This window comes from Pituophis catenifer, unplaced genomic scaffold (assembly GCF_029215685.1).
Source record: "Pituophis catenifer annectens isolate HBS135680 unplaced genomic scaffold, rPitCat1.0.hap2 SCAF_2, whole genome shotgun sequence".
Classification (NCBI taxonomy): Eukaryota; Metazoa; Chordata; class Lepidosauria; order Squamata; family Colubridae; genus Pituophis; species Pituophis catenifer.
In genome coordinates this window covers 225229568-225252606 of record NW_027256882.1, presented here as the reverse complement: position 1 = coordinate 225252606, position 23039 = coordinate 225229568, and the positions used below count along the sequence as shown (strand labels likewise).

At 37.5% G+C, this 23039-nt stretch overlaps 1 protein-coding gene across 1 annotated transcript in view; it reads right to left on the bottom strand.

The window, feature by feature from the left end:
* GLIS3 (GLIS family zinc finger 3) overlaps positions 1-23039 on the bottom strand; it is a 139086-nt gene that overhangs the window by 81729 nt on the left and 34318 nt on the right. The window contains exons 2-3 of the mRNA XM_070935567.1: positions 16419-16623; positions 13994-15107 (exon numbers count right to left, since the gene is read on the bottom strand). Coding sequence (XP_070791668.1) covers positions 13994-15107; positions 16419-16623 — 1319 coding nt within the window. The remainder of the gene's footprint in view (positions 1-13993; positions 15108-16418; positions 16624-23039) is intronic.

Genomic DNA, 23039 nt, shown 5'->3' with positions numbered 1-23039 from the left:
AGAAAGTCTTATAAATTTTGAAAGGAATGAGAAACCTCAGCAAGCTACTTTAAATGTCCAAACCAGATGATTTTATTTTGGCAAGGCATTGACTAATATAACTGGTGCTATTGCATGAAGAGCTTTAAGTTGTGTCATATTTGAATTGGGCCCAATGCAACAACTTCAGTAACAGTATAATTCTAGAATGCCAAAGTAGCCCTGTCAATAGTCTTGCCTCTGATCCTATAACAGTTGTAACTTCTTGATTATCTCCAAAGGCTGTTCTAGAATGTGTTACAATATTCAGACTGATGATGATCAGGAGATATTAAGAGCCGAGGTGGCGCAGTGGTTAGGGTGCAGTACTGCAGCTGATCAGTGGATCAAATCTCACTGGCTCAAGGTTGACTCAGCCTTCCATCTTTCCGAGGTGGGTAAAATGAGGACCCAGATTTTTAGGGGGCAATATGCTATTTAGTATACTGTCTTTGGTGTAAGCCACCCAGAGTCCTCGGAGAGTGGGCGGCATAGAAATATGACTAATAAAATAAAAATAAAATAATATTTATCACCTAGGCATTCTGGTATGACAGGATTTCAGAAGGATCTGACAGTCCATGAAGACCATTAAGTCATGAACTTAATGGCCTTTTTTGTAGGCATATGATCCAGTCAAGAGTATCTACAGGGACTTCTGTTATGAGGCTGTCTAAATGGGGGGGGAGTTGAGGTCAACTGTAGACAGTCTAAGGTTAAAGTTTTGGGGATTTGGGGAAGAAATCACAGAGTCAGGTAGTGCATTCCAGGCACTGACAACTCTGTTACTGAAGTCGTTTTTTCTGCAATCAAGTTTGGAGCGGTTTACCATAAGTTTGTATCTATTGTGTGCTCATGTATTGTTGTGACTGAAGCTGAAGTAGTCATTGACAGGTAGGACATTGTAGCAGATAATTTTATGTACTACACTTAGGTCAGATCGAAGACGACAAAGTTCTAAGTTGTCTAAGCCCAAAATTTCAAGTCTGGTGGCATAAGGTATTCTGTTGCGAGCAGAGGAGTGGAGGACTCTTCTCATGAAATATCTCTGGACTCGTTTAATTGTACTAATGTCCAATATGCTGTGCGGGTTCTAGACAGATGAGCTGTATTCAAGAATTGGTTCTAGCAAAAGTTTTTGACTGACAAACAGCAACACTGTTCTTGGAGGTCTTAATCTGAATTTGCTTTTCCCAACCCAGATCCTTACATTTGACCATAATTTCAAGATATTATCATATCTTTGGCAATGTATAACTCTGTATCATCTTTTGCATGTAATTATGGCATCTCACCAAACTGATGGATGACCTCCTATATTGATTTTCTGTAGATGTTAAATAACATGGGAAGGAGAATCAAGACCTGGAGAATGCCAAATTACAGCTCCAATTTTAGGATTGCTTCCAGCCCTGAAAAACAACTAAATAATTCACTTGGATAGGAATGGAACTTCTAAAGGATTATGTCCTCAACTTTCAAACTTTTCAAGCATTCCAGTAGCTACTGATATCCAGTTAAGAAAACCAAGATGGGTATACTTCCAATATCAAAATCCAGATATATGTCACCTGTTTCTGTCCTCTACCTAAATCCTAACTGAAAGCATCCAGGTAATCATTTCCCTTTAGGACTGATTTAACACTATTTTCTTGAAAGTCTTCTCTAGAAAGGAAAAATTGATGTTATCAAACACTAAATTCAGGGAGGGTTCTGTGAGCACATACCACTTCCTCCTTCAAAGCAGGTAATACTCAGTAAAGCATTGAACTCTTGGATACATCTACCATGGTTGGCATTCTGAAGAGCCAGAAAGGGCATGAAATGGATGATGTGTATAGATGTTAGCCTTCAATTCATGAGCACTCTACTCACTTCCTCAAATTTGGAAAGCTCAAAGACAACAACAACCCCATATTATCACAAAAGACATTGGTTCACTTATCAGCACAGAATCTGTTTAAAATCAGGGCCATATATATTTCTCGGAAGATGCAGTTCCATAGTTTGGGCATCAGTGCTATCAAATGCTATCAGTGCTATAGCTAGAGTATCAAGAAGGTTCTATTCTTGGGCTACTGAGCCCAAACCATTTGTAACACTGTAAGTAGAGCCTTCACAACTGATTTCAGCATCTGGCTTGGATTCAGAGAGGCTAGTTCCTCTTGTTCAGGTAGAGTGGTGCATTATTCAGATCTAAACAGGCCAAGTTCCTCTAGTGTTAGACAGAAATGATAGCTATCACTTAAACGATGTAACTTTAAAGGGAGAGCCATTTCATCTAAGACTGTTTCAAGTTTTTCACCTTTATCCAACAATTGCTCTCTAAGCAACTGTCAATCTTTATTGGAAAGTAGAGAAAGTTAAATGTCCTTTGCAGAAACTGCATTTCAGATCTTCAGATGATCATCCCCAATAGCTTAATGTAGATAATGAACAGTATGACAAAATAACATGGATGTCCACAATACAAAAAAACACAGTGTCAATTAAGTCTTACACTGCAGTTCTCTAACAGTGATCTTGTAGGCAGGAATGGAATTGCTCAATATATTGAATTTTGCTCAAAATTGCTCAAAATTTTGAATCCACTATGCTGCTTCAGCAATATTTTAATAAGGCTCCTGAGAGATCCAGGAGAACCAACATAGTAACAATATCTTTGGCTCCTTTGTCACAAAATAATCAAACAGGACAATCAGGACTGTTTCAGTATTTAAATTCAGTGAAATCACAATACAATAGGTTGAAATGAATAGATATATATACTCTCTCAACAGTGAAGAAAAACTCTGGATCCCACTCTTTACCAGTTTCCATCTTTCATTATCCCCTTGTCAATTCCTTCAAAAATGAAAGATTCTTACACTTTCACTTAATGCAATTGACTATTTTTGTTCTCAGACACAGAAAAAACAAATCATTGAGAAAGATGATCTCAAAGGCATTCGCTTCTCCAAGTAGACATTTTCTGGTGTTATTTTCATGTTTCATAGATTTTTCAGATACTGTTGTGTATATGCAAAGTAATTTATATTTACATTTACACAACAGAATATAAAAAGATTTTGTTCTTTAGAATTGGAATGTGCATTTTCCAATCCCTTCCTTTTTTGCTCTCCCACAACCTTCTCTCTCTGTGGACTCAGAGCTGTAATTAATACCTTCTTGGCTCCTAAAATATGTTAAGCAATTAAAACTGGCCTACTCATCATAATCAGGGTATGGCTAACCTTAAAAACTTTATTCATTATTCATATGGAAAAACACAAAACTAATTTTAGATGTCATTCATATGGTAATATGTCTTTACAGTTAGAGACATGAGCTTAATGTGAAGAAGTGTTCTGTAGAAAAACATGCAGTTTCTCATTAGGTTTTTTTTGTGTCGTACAGACATGGGAAAATCAATTACTTCATGATTTAAAAAAAGAAGCAGCATTTAAAAGGAACGATCGTTTTAACAATTTATTTAATGATATTTTGTTACTACCTGCAGAAATCCTTCTATGTTTGGTTTTAGGCTGTTTTTCTTTTCTAAAATGTAATTTTTGTCTATTTTCTCTTATTCTATCTGAAGCCTGTACCTTGCTCCAATTTTTCATATCTATTGTCTTAAAACCTCCTGCTGTGTATCTGGAGTAACCTAATAGCTTGCTTTTGATTATGAAACACAGTTTTATTTATTATCTGACAGTTGTGAAAGAATGTCATCTAAGATATTCAGATGTTCTGGCAAGCCAAAACAGAAGTGGAAATATTAATGCACTGAAATCTTCACCACAGATGCAGTTCAAGGTAACAGATAGCCAAATGCTTCTCTTTGGTGGAGACAGACATCATTTATATATAAAAAAGGATAAACTCAGTGGTGGGATTCAAGTAATTTAACAACTGGTTCTCTGCCCTAATGATTTCTTCCAACAACCAGTTTGCCAAACTGCTCAGAAAGTTAACAACCGGTTCTTCCGAAGTGGTGCGAACTGGCTGAATCCCACCACTGGATAAACTCCATGATGAATGCCTCCATTTCTTTCATCACTTCGACTTCTTTGAATAGATTTTGAAGCACTTTAAAAATATTTAAACCTACAAGAACTGAGAAAATGAAAAAAAGATCCAGAAAAAGTAACAGTATGTTATTCAGGGAATTGTAAATAAAGTCAGAACGGACATTGGCTTACCTGAACGTCCCTTTTCTGGGCGCTGCGACCACTATCCATGGCTGGGATCTTCCCTCAGATCTTAACATTAACTGAGTGAGAGCTGTATTAAACTCTCCCTGACTAGCCATGCCTCCAATCCCACGATCCCCCAGTCTATCACGAGGCGCAGCAAGGCCATAAAAAACAATGCCAACAGGTAAGGCAACAAGGAAAACAGTCCTCCAATATGGAACACTGGCAGGAAGTCTTCAAATCAGAAAGTGAACAACACAAGAAAAAACAAAATAGAGGGGGAATGGATAGTGGTCGCAGCGCCCAGAAAAGGGACGTTCAGGTAAGCCAATGTCCGTTTTCCTGAGCGCTGCTCCCACTATCCATGGCTGGGAAATACCCAAGCTCAAACCCCTAGGGCGGGAGACTGCCTGCCTCCGAACCCCGGTCCAAATGGACGCTCTATAACACTCGCCGACCAAAAGAGGCGTCTGCCGAGGCGTAAGAGTCTATCCTGTAGTGGTGGATGAACGGCGAAACCGAAGACCACGTTGCAGTGCGGCAGATGTCCACTACGGAAGCCTGTGTCGCCCATGCAGCAGAAGTGGCCACGCTACGGGTGGAGTGTGGTAAAATGCGCCCCGGGAGTGGCTTCATTGACAACTCATACGCCAAGGAGATACACACCTTGATCCACCTGCCCGCCGTGGCCGATATCTTCTGGCCCATGGAGGCCCGGTGGAACGAGACTAGAAGAGCCTCTGTACGACAAAAAGTGGCGGTCCTGCGAATGTACGTTGGAAGTGCCCGTCTGACATCAACCTTGTGCCAGCGCCTCTCTCTAGAGTTCCGCGGAGACGGGCAGAAGTCCGGCAAGGTGAGCTCCTGCGCCCGATAAAAATAGGAGTTCACCTTGGGGATGAACGTAGGATCGAGTCTCAAAATCACCATGCTGTCCCAAAACATACAAAGGTCCTCCCAGATCGAAAAGGCCGCGAGTTCCGACCCTCCTGGTGGAGGTGATGGCTAAGAGAAACCCCACCTTAAGCGACAAGTGTTTCAGAGAGACAGCAGCTAAAGGTTCGAAAGACGGAGACGTCAGAGCCTGTAAAACGAGAGGGAGGTCCCAGGTTGGGTAGCAGTGAATCTGGGGTGGACACAAGTTCGTAGCGCCGTGAAGAAACCCTCCCTGATAAGCGGATGGTGAGACAGAGAATGATAAGGAGGGCAAGAAATCACTGTGGACAAGGCTGCTGTCTGACGCCGTAACGTCGCAGGGGCTAGTCCTTTATCAAGTCCCGTCTGCAGAAACTCCAAAACCTCCTTGACCTTCACCGAAGTAGGGTCCACATGCTGTGAAGCCCCCCAAGCACAAAAGGCCCTCCATGAAGCCTCATAAATTTGACAAGTGGATGGCCGCCTGGCCGCCTGTATGGTTCCAACGACGCCGTCTGACAAATGAGCCTTCTTCAGGATAACCCGTTCAAATGCCAGACGGCCAACTGGAGCCACTGGGGCTCTGGATGACAAACAGCCCCCTGTTGCAGCGATATCCAGTGTGGTTGGATTACCCAAGGCTGGACTACTGAGAGCGCGACAAGATCGGTGTACCACGCTCTACGGGGCCAATTGGGAGCCACCAGGAGCAGGTCGGCTTTCTCTGACAGCAATTTCCAGATGACACGAGTCAGCAGTGGAATGGGCGGGAATGCGTATAGGAGTCCGCTGGGCCACCGACATTGAAGGGCATTGCCCCAAAGAGTCGGAATCTGGCAGCTGCGATCTTCTGAGGTGCGGGCGGCCCGGAGCCCCAGACACACCATGCGCAGCTTGCAGCCCAGCACTTGAAGCTTAACCGGTTAAAAGAGTAATCAAAATAAAGAAAAGCCTATACGAAGAAAAAAACCTAGGGAGAGTGAATTTAAAAGAAAACCAATTTTCCACAGCTCTGAAATTCAAGTCAGTTCTTGTCAGTAACTGAGTGATAGACTGGGGGATCATGGGATTGGAGGCGTGGCTAGTCAGGGAGAGTTTAATACAGCTCTCACTCAGTTAATGTCAAGATCTGAGGAAAGATCTCAGCTATGGATAGTGGGAGCAGCGCTCAGGAAAAATAACATTTTTATATCCTCAGTGGTAACTTCAAAAAAGAAAACGTAAACTCATTGTTCTCACAAAACAATAATAGATGGCTCCTTCAATGTGCATGTAGATAGCTATAGGAAGAAAAACATTTTTTGAATTATTCTATTTATTGAAAAAGACCATTTTAATAGTAATAGCACAGACTTATATACTGCTTCACAGTGCTTTACAGTCCACTCCAATCAGTTTACAGAGTCAGCATATTGCCCCCAACAATTTGGGCCCTCATTTTCCAACCTCAGAAGTTGGAAGGCTGACTCAACCTTGATCTGGTTAGGATCGAACACCTGGCAGTGAGTAGAGTTAACCTGCAATATTGCATTATAACCACTGCGCCGCCACAGCTCTAAGTAATTCCCCATCCTCATTCCCATCAAAATGAAGAGTATATAGAAGTAAATGTAATAAAATTGGTATTCAATACAAGTTTCCTATCTTGTCACTCTGGCTTGTCAGCCTCAGCTGAAATCAAACTTGGAGGTCTCTCCTTCCAATAAATGTGTGCATTTATGTATACGTATGAAATAGAATAAAAATCAAATATATAAGTAGGTGTAGGTGTGTGTGTATCTAGATCTATTGCTATGTAAAGAAACAATAAAATAAAAATATTTATATTAAGTGAATTAATAACTGAAATAAGGAACCTCATTTATAAAATAAAATTATCCATCAATATCCATCAGTCATCATTCCTTACCGAGTCATCTCACCCACAGAATTGCACCACAAACACACATTCCTATACTTCACAACAGCAGAAACAGCATAACAGAAGAAGAAAATGAAGCAGACTGAAGAGACTCCTGAAGGGAAGAAAAGAAAGAAGCCCCTTTTAGACATTTTGGAAGCCTTAACTTCACCCACTGAGAAACCCTTTATAGGTAGTCTTTAGTGTTCAGGCTAATTCTGATCCAGATGTTAATCTCTGGATTAGCATCCAGAGTAACCATTATCTGGCTACTCTAATCTCTTGTTCTGGTAGGAAGAGTAAGATAATTTTAACCCTGCCTTTAAATGTAAATATATATGCAAGCGGCCTCATTGCTAGTGATAATTCAGCAAGAAAGCAAGAAATGGGTCCTTGTTCCAACCTGAATATTACCCTTACATCAGGTGTAATAACAATATCCAGTATTATGCATCTATTGTCCTATTGAACACATTCCTTTAGTCAATCATTGTAATTAGCTGCTTGGCACACAATAGCCACGGCTATAACAATTACTATGAATTCCATTATTTAAAAGCACTGGCATGTCTTTGTTTTACATTTAGCTCTACTGGGACAATCACAATACCTTCTTTTTTAATGGATAGCTTAAACTGTTTGCCTAGCTAAAATTGCCATGAGATTTTTAAAGTAATTAATCACCCTTAAAATAAATGGGCTGATTTAGGCATTCTTATAACCAATGTGATGGCTATTTACCCACCGTTCAATGAAAGCAAGTAATGCAAATAATGTTATTGACTTTGGCATAAAAGGAGCAGCAGTATTGCTGACTCAAAAAAGGCCTTTTATTATTTTTTTCTCTACTATGGACAAAAATATTAAAGAAATGATACATAACATCTTATTACTATGATGGCAAATCTTGAACAGCTTTCTGGAGAAGATCCAAAGCTCTTTGGGAAGCATGCTGAAAAGGTTTTTGTTTCCACCTCAAGCAGTAGGTAGCAACACCAGAAGATGCTTGTGAAACTGACAATTTGAAAAGTCTAACTAGGCAAAGATGCTATCTAGCCAGTTTGATCCAACTTGTGTCAATAAACTAGTTTCTTTTAAATTACAGGTAGTCCTCAAATTATAGCAAATTGTAATTGCTGAATTGTGGGTGTGCTGAAAATGACAGGAGGCAGCAACATGAGTCAGGAACACATGACCTGATCTCCTTCCATAATATGAGGTCCAGAGATGTTCAAAAAATAAGTGTGCAATGGGTGATAGGTGTATAGGTGTAGGCCAAAGGCTTGCAGGATCCCGGTGAGGCGAGATGGGGGGAAGGAGAGAGGTGGGGGGGAGCTGCAGCACCCCTGCAGTTGGTCATAAGGGCGAATGATTACAGGAGCACTGCAGTGGCTCTAACATTGAAACAGGGTCGTACGTAGTTTTTCGGGGGTCTATCATAACTTCAAACAGCCTTTAAGTCACCAGTTGTATCTCGACTTACGACCATAATTGAGTGCAAAATTTCTGTTGTTAAATGAGACATATGTTAAGTGACTTTTGCCCCATTTTATGACCTTTCTTACTACAGTTGTTAAGTGAATCTGGCTTCTCCACATAGCAATGGTGATAAGTATAAGTCAGTTGCCAACCATCAGAATTTTGATCACATGATCATGGGGAAGATACAAAAGTTGTAAGTGTGAAAAACAATCATGTCACTTTTTCAGTGCTGTTGTAACTTTGAACGGTTGCTAAATTAACTGTTGTAAATTGAGGATTACCTGTATTCTCATCAACTATGGGAAACATAGATATACTGTCAGCCCATCAAGTAAGACCTAACTAAGAATAATATAGAGAAAATTATTTTATTGATAACAATAATGTAGACATTCTGAACAGAATAAAATGTACTACATGTTTTAGTGTCATAGAAAAAAGTCGGCTGCCTTTATTTTGTGCAAAACATCATGGTATCTGGAAACTATTCATTTTAAAAGAAGTAACAAACATTGTTTTGCTCATTTGTGCAAATATTATTTATGCCCATTAATTTCAGCAAAGTCTTTTGTGAACTTCATTATACTGGAGTTCCATGCTCCATGAGATACAGAGTAGGTATCGTCAGGCTTTGAGCTAAATCTATACAGATCTATACAATCTGCATTCTTTTTCAAGAGAATTATAAATAAATGAACAACTCAGGCTGCAGTAACAGAATGTTCTCAAATACACATATAAAACAAGCATCAGCATGTAACAGAACTACCAGAGCAGAACTTGGAGTTTACAAGACTAAAACTTGGGCATATGAATGGCCCAAAGTATTAGAGGGTGGCAGGAGAGAGATAATGTATTGCACTATACAAGTCTTTCATGCTTTCACAAAAGAAAAGCAGCTTTGTCCTTCCATTATGTCATGAATCCTAATTAGCATTAAATGATATTTCATTGTTGGTTCAGATAAGTTTGTTTGCTTAATGGTTTGTTCTTAATACATTCTTCAATGCAACTAGGAAAATATTAGACGAGAATTATTACCATATTGGTACCACAAAAGGAAAGACAGATTAGATAAAAATAATATTTCCTGTACAAAATAGATTTGTCCGTTGAAAGCTCATAGAAAAAAGTGGCTTTTATACTATGCACAAAAAGATGTACAATTTTAAACTGATGGAATAATTGAAATAATCATTTTAGGAAGAAAAGAAAGCCACAATACAACAACAAAGGAAATGTTTTTAAGGGAGCATTAAGGGGCAAACCATGCAGTATAAGATGCATCACATCTATTTCTTATCAGAAAAAGAAAGTAACTATACAGTAGACATTTATCTCATTCCTCTGCACTAGCTTATTTTTTTGGGTTCTCTTTTGCCCCCCAAATGCTTGCTGCTAAAAGTACGGTAGCACTTTAGCAATGACCTGTACCAGATGTGAGATAATATTTTTTGAATTATGATTAATATTATCAAGGAACTAAATAACATAAATCCAAGCTGCATAAAGAAAAAATATACAGCGAGCGCACAAACATCTAAAGTCAGTAAAGAGAGATTTACTGTACATATGCAAATTTATCATTTATATTAAATATTTCATTATAGTCAATTGCTATTGATATAAATTACAAAATCCATCCAACTATGATAGACCTGTAGTTCCTGCCTCTGATATTTCATTATTTTAACATTATGGTTGTTTTCTATTGTAGCCATTTAAGATTTCTTAATTGGTCATTACATTATCTAGAGCAGTGATGGCTAACCTTTTTGCCATCGCACGCCAGGAGCGGGGGGGGTGTCGAGTGCACCTGCCCACACCCATAATTCTATGTGCCCTGCCCCGTGCATGCGCACACGACTCCCCCGCTTTCCCCGCTCCTGGCACGCTATGACACGGTAGGCCCATTTTTGGCTCTCCCCAGACTCCAGAGCCTTTCTAGGAGTCTGGGGAGGGCAAAAACAGCCTTCCCCACCCCCTCGGAGGCCCTCCAGAGGCCGGAAACAGCCAACTTCCAGTCCCACCAGAGAATAAGTTCCTTTAACTATTTTTATGCTTGAGCTTTAATCATGTAAATAAATGCAATCAGCCAACTTCATTGCCCAACATTGGAAAATAATAATAATGTTAAAATAATGAAATATCGGAGGTTGGTCTTATCTCTCCAAGAACTGTATGTCAAAATTATTTTGCTTTATATTATGAGCTGTAACAGATGAAGGCAAGAGATCAGACAATGTACACATTGCCAATTATTGTTTCTTTCCTGTTATCTCAGTTTAGTATGTGTATTTTATTTATTTTCTACCTTCAAGCAACTGTGGACTCCCAACAACTGCCCACACTAGTCCTTGCTTTTAATCCTTAAACTAGCAATTGGCAAGGGACAGTCTGCATGCTGACCAGTCCTCTGGCATGTCTGAGAGAAAGTAAGAGAAACAATGATGATAATAAATAAATAATAATTCACTATGCACTATATCTGCACTTTCTCTTCAATCTAAAGTTCATTCTCTCAATAGACCCTGCAGAAGTCTCACTCATTCATCATCTCAAAAATGGAAAAATACTGACAAATGATGGCTATTGGTAAATATTTCAATCTTTTAAAGTATGCTAAACGTTATACATATTTATTCTGAAAATCTCTTTGTCCAACCATATATTTTAAACACACTGCTGTTGAAGTGTACATAATGCTGTGCTATTAGTCACTCTTTTAATGGTGGCAGTTGTATAAATCTATTACTAGAACTAATCCTCAAGTTACAATTGGGACCATGATTGCTGTCATTAAGCAATGCAGTCACATAGTGCAATGCCATGTAATCACATTGTTTAATGACAATTGCCATCAGAATGCACAGACTGTTTAGCAGGAAAAAGCAGGAATCTTAGGTAAAGAACATTAAGGGTGCCGGGAGGGACTGTGGGAAGCTGCACATGGGACTGTCCGTGGATCAGGGAGGCTGGGGGAGGGCAGGAGAGGTCCTGTGTGGGTCGTGGGATGCTGGAGGAAGTATTGGGAGGACCAGCAGAGGCCATGATAAGTCTAAGGAGACCTCATAAAGCCAACGTAGGTGTGAGGGGGTACTGTGGGTAGGGGGTATTTATTGAAGCAACCTGTGACCTTCCCTGACCAGCTTTCTTATTGACTTTGCATGGGAAGCTACCATAGAACGTCACAAATGCCAATCATGTGACTGAGGCCCACTGCAACATCATATTTGCAAGCTGGGTGGGCATCCAAGTCCTGACTTACAATCATGTGAGCATGGCAGTCTTGTAACATCTGATACTTTGGGACCAGCTGTATGTCCATTTTTTTCAGTGCAACTGTAATTTTGAATGAATGGACATAGGCCAAGGACTACCTGTACTTTAATCCACACCTAGGATAATGAAGTCATAACTGATTGTAAAATTGTTTGCACAATAACTTGCTTAAATGGAATAAAACATGACATTTGCACAAGAACAAAAATAAGATACAGAGAGGTTTTGAATTGCAGAATTGTGCGATTGAATTTTAAAACAATGTTAGAGAATCCAGAGTTTTTTTTCCTCATTTCTTACTAGATTCTCTTGGCCCTTAGCTTCCCATCTTGCAATAAATAAATATGAGTAGTTCCAGCCAATGTAATTCTAATCAGTAAACAGGAGAAGGAAGAGCAAGGAAAAGTCCAAAAATTCAAAAGAACAAGAAAGTAAGATCTTCCATTAGCAAAAAAAAAAAAAAAGCTATGGAGTTTAATCCATTTATATATTTCTGTTATTTAAATAAACTAGGTTATTGTTGTTTATATGTGGCAATCTTATAAAGAGCATGCATCTATTGATCAAAAAGATTTGTGCAACTATCCTTTCTCTTCCTCTTTCTTGGAAGTGAAGGAAAAAACACAACATAATTATACATAATTGTTTTTCACATTTTTCACCATCCTACCCAAATCCTTCCCTGAAGCAGGCTGATTGTGCAATAAAAGACTCATTCTTTGGAAACTAATTTTAAAGCAAATGAAAAGTTCAATAATTTAATAAAACCACTTGCCTTGTTCAGTACTACTAAATATATACAACTGAATCAGCCATACTACAATAATGTATATTATGTATCTTGGGACAACTTGTGGTATTTAATTTTATCATAAATTCCATTTATCTTATCTCAGAACTGTAAGTTATCATTTAATATCCACAGTAATATTATGAAGTCGATAATGGTATTTAGACTTTATAAAGCACAGGAAAACAATTGATTATGGTAATATATAAAAGTAAACAGCCGCAACACCACTTCAAAAATAATCCATGTTTTAAAAATGTATTGATAGAAAGTAAATATTTGAAGATTATTTTCTTACATTAAAAAATAAAAAGGGTGTTTATTAAAATTTGAATAGATATCTTCAAATATATCTAGAATACCTCCTTCTCACCTCCTACATGTGCTAGACTACAATTCCCTCACTAAATATCCAGCACAATTTTAAAAGTATTTTATTTTATATAGTACTACGTTTTATTTTTACATTGTGAGCTAATTCGATCAGAAATTTCTCTGTAGGCAGGCAGTTAAAATGTTAAACAAAAACAATCCAAGAAACTTTAGTGCTTGAAAGCAAGTTTAAAAAAACTAACAATATATTTAATAACTGGCTATCTGCTACACTTTAGATCACCCAGAAATATAGTTCACCTTATACTCAAGAAAAAAGGTTTCCCTCCAGTCACCTCCCCTTTATTAGAAAATCTGAAAAGAACTTACATATATACTCAAAATTCCGTATTGGAAGTGGCTAACCCTAATATGCAATCCTAGTACCTCACAGAAAGGCCAAAAATGGTACATTTGGTTGAACAACAGACGCCAAAAAGTCAAGTATAACCAGGATTATGTTTAATATATGTTAAATCTGACTGAAACCTACATACCGTAGAAAGTGTAAATATCATGTAAAGTTCCTGTCGCGATCATTTGTTTGACTATTTCTTTTTTTTGATGTATTGTTTTAAATAAATAAAATTAAATTAAAAAAAAAAAAAGGCCAAAACTCATCTGTGTAGGCAGCAGTAATTGATTTGGCTCTATTTTAGGGGAACAAGGGGATAGATGTGTGTGTGTGTGTGTGTACACATGTATGTGTGTGTGCGCACACACACACATACATACTGTTAACCCACACACACAAAGATCAGACCATTCTTTTTCCTAATTTGCCTATTTCACCCAGCAACTTTTTAAACCGAAACAAATTTTCAAGCACCCATAAACAGATGATTTGCTTCACTGTGCTCTAGTAGCTCAGTTTAAAACATGTTTCTCCCCATCCATACATTTCACATTTCTATTTGTTTACTCCTTTACTTGAGTTAATATAAACAAATCCCATTTTCCTTTTTATTGAGATGTTTTCATAGGAAAACACCAGCATAGCATTGAAAAGTAGATTCGTGGATCTTTTGAGTGTCATCAACACCATCTTAAACTTACCGTACATTTGTTTGGCTTCTCCCCCGAATGCACTCTCATATGGATAAGCAATTTGTAACGGGCGTTAAATGGTTTGTATCTTCGAGGGCACCCGGCCCAGAAACAAGTGAAATCTTCCCCTTTCCTCTGGTCAATGTGAATTTTTTCTATATGTCGCACTAGTTCTTCTTGCTGATCGTAGGTAGCACTGCAGTCTATCCAACGACAGCAGTGCTTGCCACTGAAATCATCGAGTTCACTGTCTTCATCTAAAAAACACTTCTGGATAGATGCAGGCAAGGAAAGTGGACGGGGATGGTTGATGAGTGCATGCTGGTGTGCGTGATAGGGAGGCGGTGGACCAGGGGGAGGAGGAAGCACGGGGGGAGCCAGTGATGAAGCAGAGGGAACGCTATTTGCATTTCCAGAAAAAATATCCCCCTGTCCACCCTTCCCAAGGCCCATAGGCTGGCTCTCTCCTAGACATGTACTTTGTTGAACCATCATATTATTTGTGATCAACGGCTGTAGATTGCTTTGTTCCAACTGTTGCATGCGCTGGTATTCGCCATTTCCATTTTCACTGTAGTCTGGAGGGATAGCATTGCAATTAGCCATAAGAAGCCTTTTTTGAGGATTTGGTATAGAGCAAGTCTGGGGAATGCAGCTTCCCTTTATTCCTAAGAAATGCCCATAAACTTCAGGTTGAGGAGAGATGTTGCATGGAGATGTTCTTGAACCATTTATATACGCAACTAGGGAAGTAGGGGAGGTGCGGATGATCGTATTGAAGTCAATCCCAATGCCATCAGACAAAGGGGACAGAGATAGTGCTCTCTTTTTCGCAGAATGAGATCTGGCTGAGGAATGGTGAGGGCTAGAATAAGGGGGATGGTTGTTTTCCATGCTGAGCAAGTAAGATGGCAATGAAGTAGAAAAGTTGTTGGACATGGATATACCAGATGTAGCATTTGTGACATCACTGAATTGACTGCTGTTTTGTGATCCCAAGTTGGAGGGAAGAGAAGGATAAATTCTATAACCATGAAACCACTCTTGTTTGACACTCTGTATTGACTGGCTTTCAGAAAGGCTCAAAGTTGTGGATGCCAGAGATTCTCGTGATATGAGGGATCTGTGTAAAGATCAGAAAAGAAAGAACAGTGTAATCTTAGCAATTGAATCCTAGATCTTGGTAATTACCAGCAGCCTTTGACTTAGAACAATTAATTTAGTGATCATTCGAAGTTAGAACGGCATTGAAAAAAGCAATTTACGCCCATTTTTCATGCTTATAACTATTACAGCATTCCCATGGTCACGTGATCAAAATTCAGATGCTTGGCAACCGGCTAATATTTATGATGGTTGCAGTGTCCTGGAATTATGTGATCAACTTTTGCAACCTTCTGACAAGCAAAGTCAATGAGAAGTAAAGATTACTTAACAACCATGTTACTAACTTAACAACTGCAGTGATTCATTTTACAAATGTGGCAAGAAAGATCATAAAGTGGGACAAAATTCACTTAACAAATGTCTTGCTTAGCAATGGAAATTTTGGGCTGTTTTGGTCGTAGGTCAAGGACTATCTGTATATAGAACAGTTGGCATACACAGCTCAGATTTTTGATAATCAGATTTAAAACTTTAAATTTTGATCTTTGCATATTCAAATGAGCACTGTTGTCACAGATGTGACATATCCAATAAGGTATCACCATAAGAATTTAGCCTTTTACCACTGGAAGTCTGGAAGTCCTCAAAAGGAACTTCTGAAGAACATTAGGCCTTATGAAAGACCAGAAATGTAAATAGTCCTTCAAGCCTTTTAGCTGCAGTTCCCTGTTCTTTACCTATTGCTAAAACTAATTTCCAATGTCATCGTTGTCAGCAGCAGCAGTATCATATACTGGTACTTTCCCCATATAATATGAAAAAAATAAAAAAAGATTCTGCCAAATTTGGTTACAGAATTTTTCATTACACAGGCTATCTACATCAACCACAGATCTTTACCATAAGAGATTAGACATCACTGTTCCCTATATAACATTTAATTAATAAATCAATCAGCTTACATTTACTAGAAATTTAACTATTAGTATCTCCATGTACATTTGCTCAAGTTTATTTAATGTTTTTCTTTCATTTATTTAAAGCTTACCAACATTACTGTAGCCCATAATTCTAATATCATGGAAGTAAAGTCAGAGGAATCACTGGAATGTACAAAACTAATTATTGGTGATCAATTCAAAATGCTGTAAGGGTGAGAATATGATGGTCACATTGATTCTCGATTGTAATGCAATGTTAAGTGGTATGTACCAGGAAAGATAATTCCAAACTGAATGACATAAAACACTCTTCTGACGGTATAGATATGATATGCTAAGCTAAGCCTTGCTCTATTATTGAAGAAAATAAAAACAGAACGCAAGACCTTGTATCAGATGATATATCTGGATTTGACATATTCATAGCCCTCTGTAAACTAGGGCTGATTTGGCTGCATGCTGGCAAGACCTGTTGAGTCGAAGGAGATAGAGGTCCCAGTCTCTGAACCACCATTGGGCTGCTGGTGATTATCAAATTGTTGCAGCTGTTTTTTCCAATGGACTTGCACTGAGATCCGCAGACAAATGCTCCTAAAAATAAAGAAGTCAGATAAACTATTATATCATTTTTTAAATGACTCAATTAATCTCTAGTATGCTATCCATGCATCCATGCAACATTAAGGAAAAACTTTTTCATTAAATGTGGACATACCATATGTTAAGAGGCCCTCTCTGAATGGCATGGGCTATTCAAAAATTTGAAAAACAAATGAATAAATAAAGTTGAAGTTCATTAATTAACATTAGTGAGGACATCACATTATATAAATCATTTTAATGAAAATAAATGTGGGGTTGCAACTTAATTTGTTTTGCTCCAGTTCACATAGTGAAGATATCAGTGCTTGATACAACAGGTACAGATCTACAGTAAGTATCTTCCTCCACAGGCCAATGGATGATCTCATCCAGGAACTTCACGTGGCTTAGTCATGTGGCAATGCAGTGCTCATCCATATAACTTCTTTCCCCTCCCTCACTGCAATTAACCTCTTGGGGGAAAAATAGCTCCACTACAAGACAGTGCCTTCCACTTTCAACCCTCACAGCCTGGTCCGCCCTGTCCTATGGCACTGAAGGCAACTGAGAGAGATCAAGCAGAACCTTGATTGTATACCTTTGCTATCCTGGTTCAATAAAGGTCTCTAACAAGAGCAACCAATGTAGCTTCAGTCTCATGCACAGGCCTGCATCCAGACTGCCAAGGGTCCAGATAATCCATTTCCTCCAGGGTTCTTTGGAACTGCAGTCCTGCTACCATCTCAACAGGAGTAGGTTGATAATTACCCAAGATAGTTGAGATAAGCTGTGGCTTTTTTCAGAAAGGATCATATCACTTAGGTGGAAGTTTGGAAGCAAAAATGGTTTACTTAAGGACATATTTACAACTGCCCCTTTCACTAGCCAGATAGGGCAGGGTGGTGGTAGAACAATTTGTCCATTTCTTCAGGATCCACAGGCTCAAATCAATCCTAGATTATTTCACAAAAGGCCTTCTTCAATATAGCCAAACCTGGATTTCCGCAAATGAGATCATGTATTTTTAAACAATGTTGCCAGGCATTTCAATTTTCAAAACTAATTTTTAACTAAAGTACATCAAACAAACAGAATTAAGGTAGACTATTGTGTCATATTGGCAACTTATCGATAATCATTACTCAGCAAATCTATGGTACTTATGATAATTTATGGAACCTGAGTGAATCAATATACAAGGTGCAAATGCAAATGGAGTACAAAAACTAATAGTTTTCAAATTTTATTTTTTAGCCAAAAATATTGAACAAGATAATTCCCTTGATTTCTTCAAGGAATATAGATTATATATTTTTGTAAATTTAATTCATAGTGGAAAACAGGGAACTATTTTTAAGTACAACTTTAACCACAAATTGCAGTTCTGAAATACCACATTGACAGCAATTGACCTTTTTCAATACCCTCTTTATAGAGGAAAAAAAGGTGTCTATCTATATGTATTATTAGTAATAAGATGGTGATAAATTTACACTATGCATCCATGTAACATGAATTTGGCTTTCATGTTGAAAATACAAGACTCCCTTTCCCCTTTTCTTTTTATTTCCTGAAACCTTTATTTACTACAGAGAGCAAGAAAGATGACTGATAGAAAAAAGGCCAGATCCATTACCAAAATGATAAGAGAAAAAATACCAGTTAAGTCCAAAACAAGAAGTATGGGCAAGTAACTCAGGCTGACACCTCCCCAATTCACATCCTATGCTTTCCAGAGGAAAGGAGAATAAAGCACAGTCAAATTTGCAAGATTATATTACTACAGACAATATTAGTAAAAGTAGTTTTACCCTTCTTATGGTTTGATGGGGCTGACAGTTATATTCCAGAGGAAGTTTGTTTGTTTGTTTGTTTGTTTGTTTGTTTATTATTTATTTATTTATTTATTTATTTATTTATTTATTTATTGGTTTGATTTGTATGCCGCCCTTCTCTGGAGACTCAGGGCGGCTTACAATGCATTAAACAATAGCCTTCAAACTTTTGTATATACCTTAGTAGGGCTTTTGCCCCCCCCCCAAGCGGTGTTCTTTTTTTATACAAAGTCAGCTTATTGCCCCCACAAACTGGGTCCTCATTTTACCTACCTCGAAAGGATGGAAGGCTGAGTCAACCTTGAGCCTGGTGAGATTTGAACTTGCAGTAATTGCAGGCAGCTGGTGTTACTTAACAGTGCTTTAGTCTGCTGAGCCACCAAGGAAGTTCCCATACTACACTGCTCTCGAGGATATGGTAGGAAATATGGTAATCCCCTTGTATACTGTTAACTACTGGTGAATTCATTGTCGATTCTATGTATTTTTTGCAACAAAATTATTGAAATAGTTTTCCATTGCCTTCTTATATTTAGACTTGTCAACTTCCCAGTCTGTCCCACTGCCCATTCTTGGTTGTCTTTCATTCTAAGTATGGATCCAATCCTGCTTAATTTTCTGGAATCAGACAAGGTTGGATATGTGTGGCATATAAAGTATGACCGGATAGAGACAACTCCTCTAATATTGGTGGCAATGGGATCTATAATTACAGAGGGATTTAAATTGAAGAAGATACTAATTCTGATTGCTTTCTTCAAATTTGGATCATAACTTTTTTGACTGGTAAAATCTGTGATGTTCCTGTAGAATGTACAGGAATTTCTATTAACATTTTTCTTTAACATATAATTTTTATTCCATAATATTAGTAGAGATGGTTTTGGAATTCTTCATACAAATACTGCTTTTTTCATATTTTTTGTTGTTGATATTATTGTTTGTCATTTTCATTACTGTTTATCATATTCACACTAAGCTCTGATTAGGGACCTGTAATTAGCAAAGAATAAAAATACATGAAGTTAGGCATTCATAATCAAATGAACAGAATTGTCATCTAAAGATGGAAGAAAGCCAGTTTGTTTGGGGAAAAAGAGATAATTGTGAAAGGCAACATAAAGACAAAATGTCAGAAAAAAATCTATTTGTTTTGTCCACTTAACTACTTTCAAAACTTGGTAAAAGTTATTAGGAAACACTATATTAATAGTCCTGCATTTTAGTACCATGTGTGAAAAACATAAAGAAGGTTTGAAGAAAAAACTACTTTACCGGGCCTCTTGAACAAGAATACATATCTTGAACAAGAATACCATCACTGCTTCCTTATTGAATGCCTGTCTCTATGAAGAAAGCACTAAGTTAAGTTGCTGACTGGAGAGACAAGAATCTGTTTGGTTTGCAAGATTTTATTATCAACATCTCAAGTCTTTTTTTGCTTTTCCATATTCAGTTGGCTCTATGCAAAATATGGAAAGAAAGAGAAAAAGAGGACAAACAGCAGCAAGATGGATGGACTCAGTTACAATGGTGATGAGTGCACTATTAGAGGCCGGAAGGACCAGGTTAGGGAGAGATCATCATGGAGAAAATCTATCTATGTAGTCACTAAGAATCGACAATGGCTTGATAATCAATCATATAAACAGACAAACAAACAATATTCCAGTTATGATTACCAAAATGAATAAACCTTTTTTCTCAAGATGCTGGAAATACAATGAAGAAATTGGATCTTTCTTCCATGTCATGGCAATATTGCAAAACATACTGGAAATTAATTCATCATATAGTTCCAAAAGTTGTAATCCCATTTCAACCTGAGGGTTTTTTTTTTTTAATTAAACATGACTAAGCCACATATTTCTTAAAAATACCTAAAAATTAAATCTGATGTACAATTAAAATTTGTTTGGAAACCATTTGTGTACAATTTTATATATGGAATTGTGTCAAAACCCAAATTTGGATTCTAGACTTCATTTACTTTTTTTTTTTTTTTTTTTAATTTGATTTATATGCCGCCCTTCTCCGGAGACTCAGGGCGGCTTACAATGCGTTAAGCAATAGCCTTCATTCTTTTGTATATTTTATACAAAGTCAGCTTATTGCCCCCATAAACTGGGTCCTCATTTCACCTACCTTAGAAAGGATGGAAGGCTGAGTCAACCTTGAGCCTTGGAGAGATTCGAACCAGCAGAAATTGCAGGCAGCTGTGTTAATAACAGGGTGCACTAAACCCCTGTACTATCAAGGCTCTTGATAGTTATACATATTGATACTTATATTAATTAGAATTTAAAATGACATCTAATATAAACTTTATTTACAGTGATTTTAAATACATTGTTTAATTTTAATATTTTTGCATATTTTCTGTTTTCTCTTGATTTTAATTGCACTTATCAAATATTTTCATAGCTTAATAGAGAGATGTTAGATGTGAAATGTATACAGCACACTAAGTATTAATGTATGAGAACCTACTAGTTATATAATGGTTTAGCTTTGCTGGTTACTCAAGATTTTCTAGAAATTAATCATCTATATTTTATTGTTTATATTAAGAGTTTTTTCCTTAATATCCATTTAAATCTGTACAGTATTTATTTATATATGAACCGGTAACTATTATTTCTGTTCTTTTTTCTTTAAAACTACAACAAAATTAAATAAATAGAAGAATAAAAAATAATGTTGTCCATATATTATAGTTTACTCTATGTTCCTCAACTAATTTGATATCATCAGCTGCAGATGAATGTATCTTCCTAGTTTCAATATTAATTAAATTCAAGACTAGTTCAGTTGATGCCTTTGAATATGGAATGAGGTGGAGGCAATATCTAATATTTAACTTGAAGCCACTCATATCTTGAATCAATCTTGGCTAAAGATACAACTTTTCCAGAAAATGCTAAGCAACAAGAAAAAAATGTTCCAAAAAAATTACAATTTATGCTACAAACTAATACCCTTCATAGCTACTGTAGAAATTCATTTTGATACCTTATAAAATGTATCATATATAATTTTGTTACTAGGGTCATTTAAATTAAGCAAGATCCAATCTGAATTTGCAATTCAACCCAAAAAATCCATTCAATTTGAATTTCCTAGTCCAATTATCAAATTAATTCAGTTTGGAGACTTGATTTAAGAAAAGTATGCATACATATGAACAAATATGCATGGAATGTTGATGGAATGATTTGATCTAGTACTCTTTGAAACTTCCCTAAAAGCTACAGAGGCTGAGCTCTAAGCAACACAGTATCTTTTCATTTTTACTTATTCATGAGAAGTATGTAAAAATTAACCCTGAAAGAGAAGAAACCACATACAGTAAGTCTAGAAAATAATATTTTGTATGCTAGAGGTGCTCCCTGTTGTAGCAAAAAAATATAACACTGGCACAGAGGAAAAGGAGCAATTTCTCTTTGTGGCTGCTTTACTATCAAGCCATATTTAAAGCATGCCCCATTTGATTATAGAGGCAGTGAGAAACTAGTGATAACCATAATGCTGTTTTAAAAACCATTTAAATCAGGGGTGTCAAACTCAGGCCTGGGGGCCAGTTCTGCAAGCAGCAGGCTCCTGCAGTAGCAAAATGTTACTATACACATAGTCCTTGACTTATGATCACAATTGAGCCCAAAATTTCTGTTGTTAAGCAAGATACTTCTTAAGTAAGTTTTGCTCAATTTTACACCCTTTCTTGTCACAGTTGTTGAGTGAATCCCTGAAGCTGATAAGTTAGTAACCTGGTTGTTAAGTGAATCTGGCTTCCCCATTGACTTTGCTTCTCAGAAGGTTGTAAAAGATGACGTTGGGACAAGAACTGCGATGGCACAATGGTTAGAGTGCAGTACTACAGGCTACTTCTGCTGATCACTGACTACCAGCAGCTTAGCAAATCGAATCTCACCAGGCTCAAGGTTAACTCAGTCTTCCATCCTTCCGAGGTCAGTAAAATGAGGACCCAGTTTGTTGGGGGCAATATGCTGACTCTGTAAACCGCTTAGAGTGGGCTGTAAATCACTATGAAGCGATATATAAATCTAAGTGCTATTGCTATTGGGACACACAACAGTCATAAGTATGAATCAGTTGCCAAGCATCTGAATTTTGATCACAAGATCATGGGAATACTGCAAAGATTGTAACAGTGAAAAATGGTTATAAGTCACATTTTTCAGTGCTGTTGTAACTTTGAGCAGTCACTAAATGAACTGTTGTAAATTGAGGATTACCTGTACTGGCAAAGACTTATTTCATCAGTTCATAATGCTTGGTCTTCATAATAAAGATCAAGCTGTTAAAGCTGATTCTTTTATTTCAGTGGGGTTTAAAGCTAGAACACATTATAATAATCATTCAAAAATTTATCAAAAAGTTCATATTTAACTTTTAGCAAGAGTTTAATACACACAAACTTCATATCACAACACATCATTCTGGAACCTGAATTCCTCTAACACAGGGGTGTCAAACTCATATTGTCATTGTCACGACTTTTTCCTTCACTAAACTCGGTGTGGGCATGGCCAGCACGTGACACATCCGGGCCGTGGGCCGTGAGTTTGA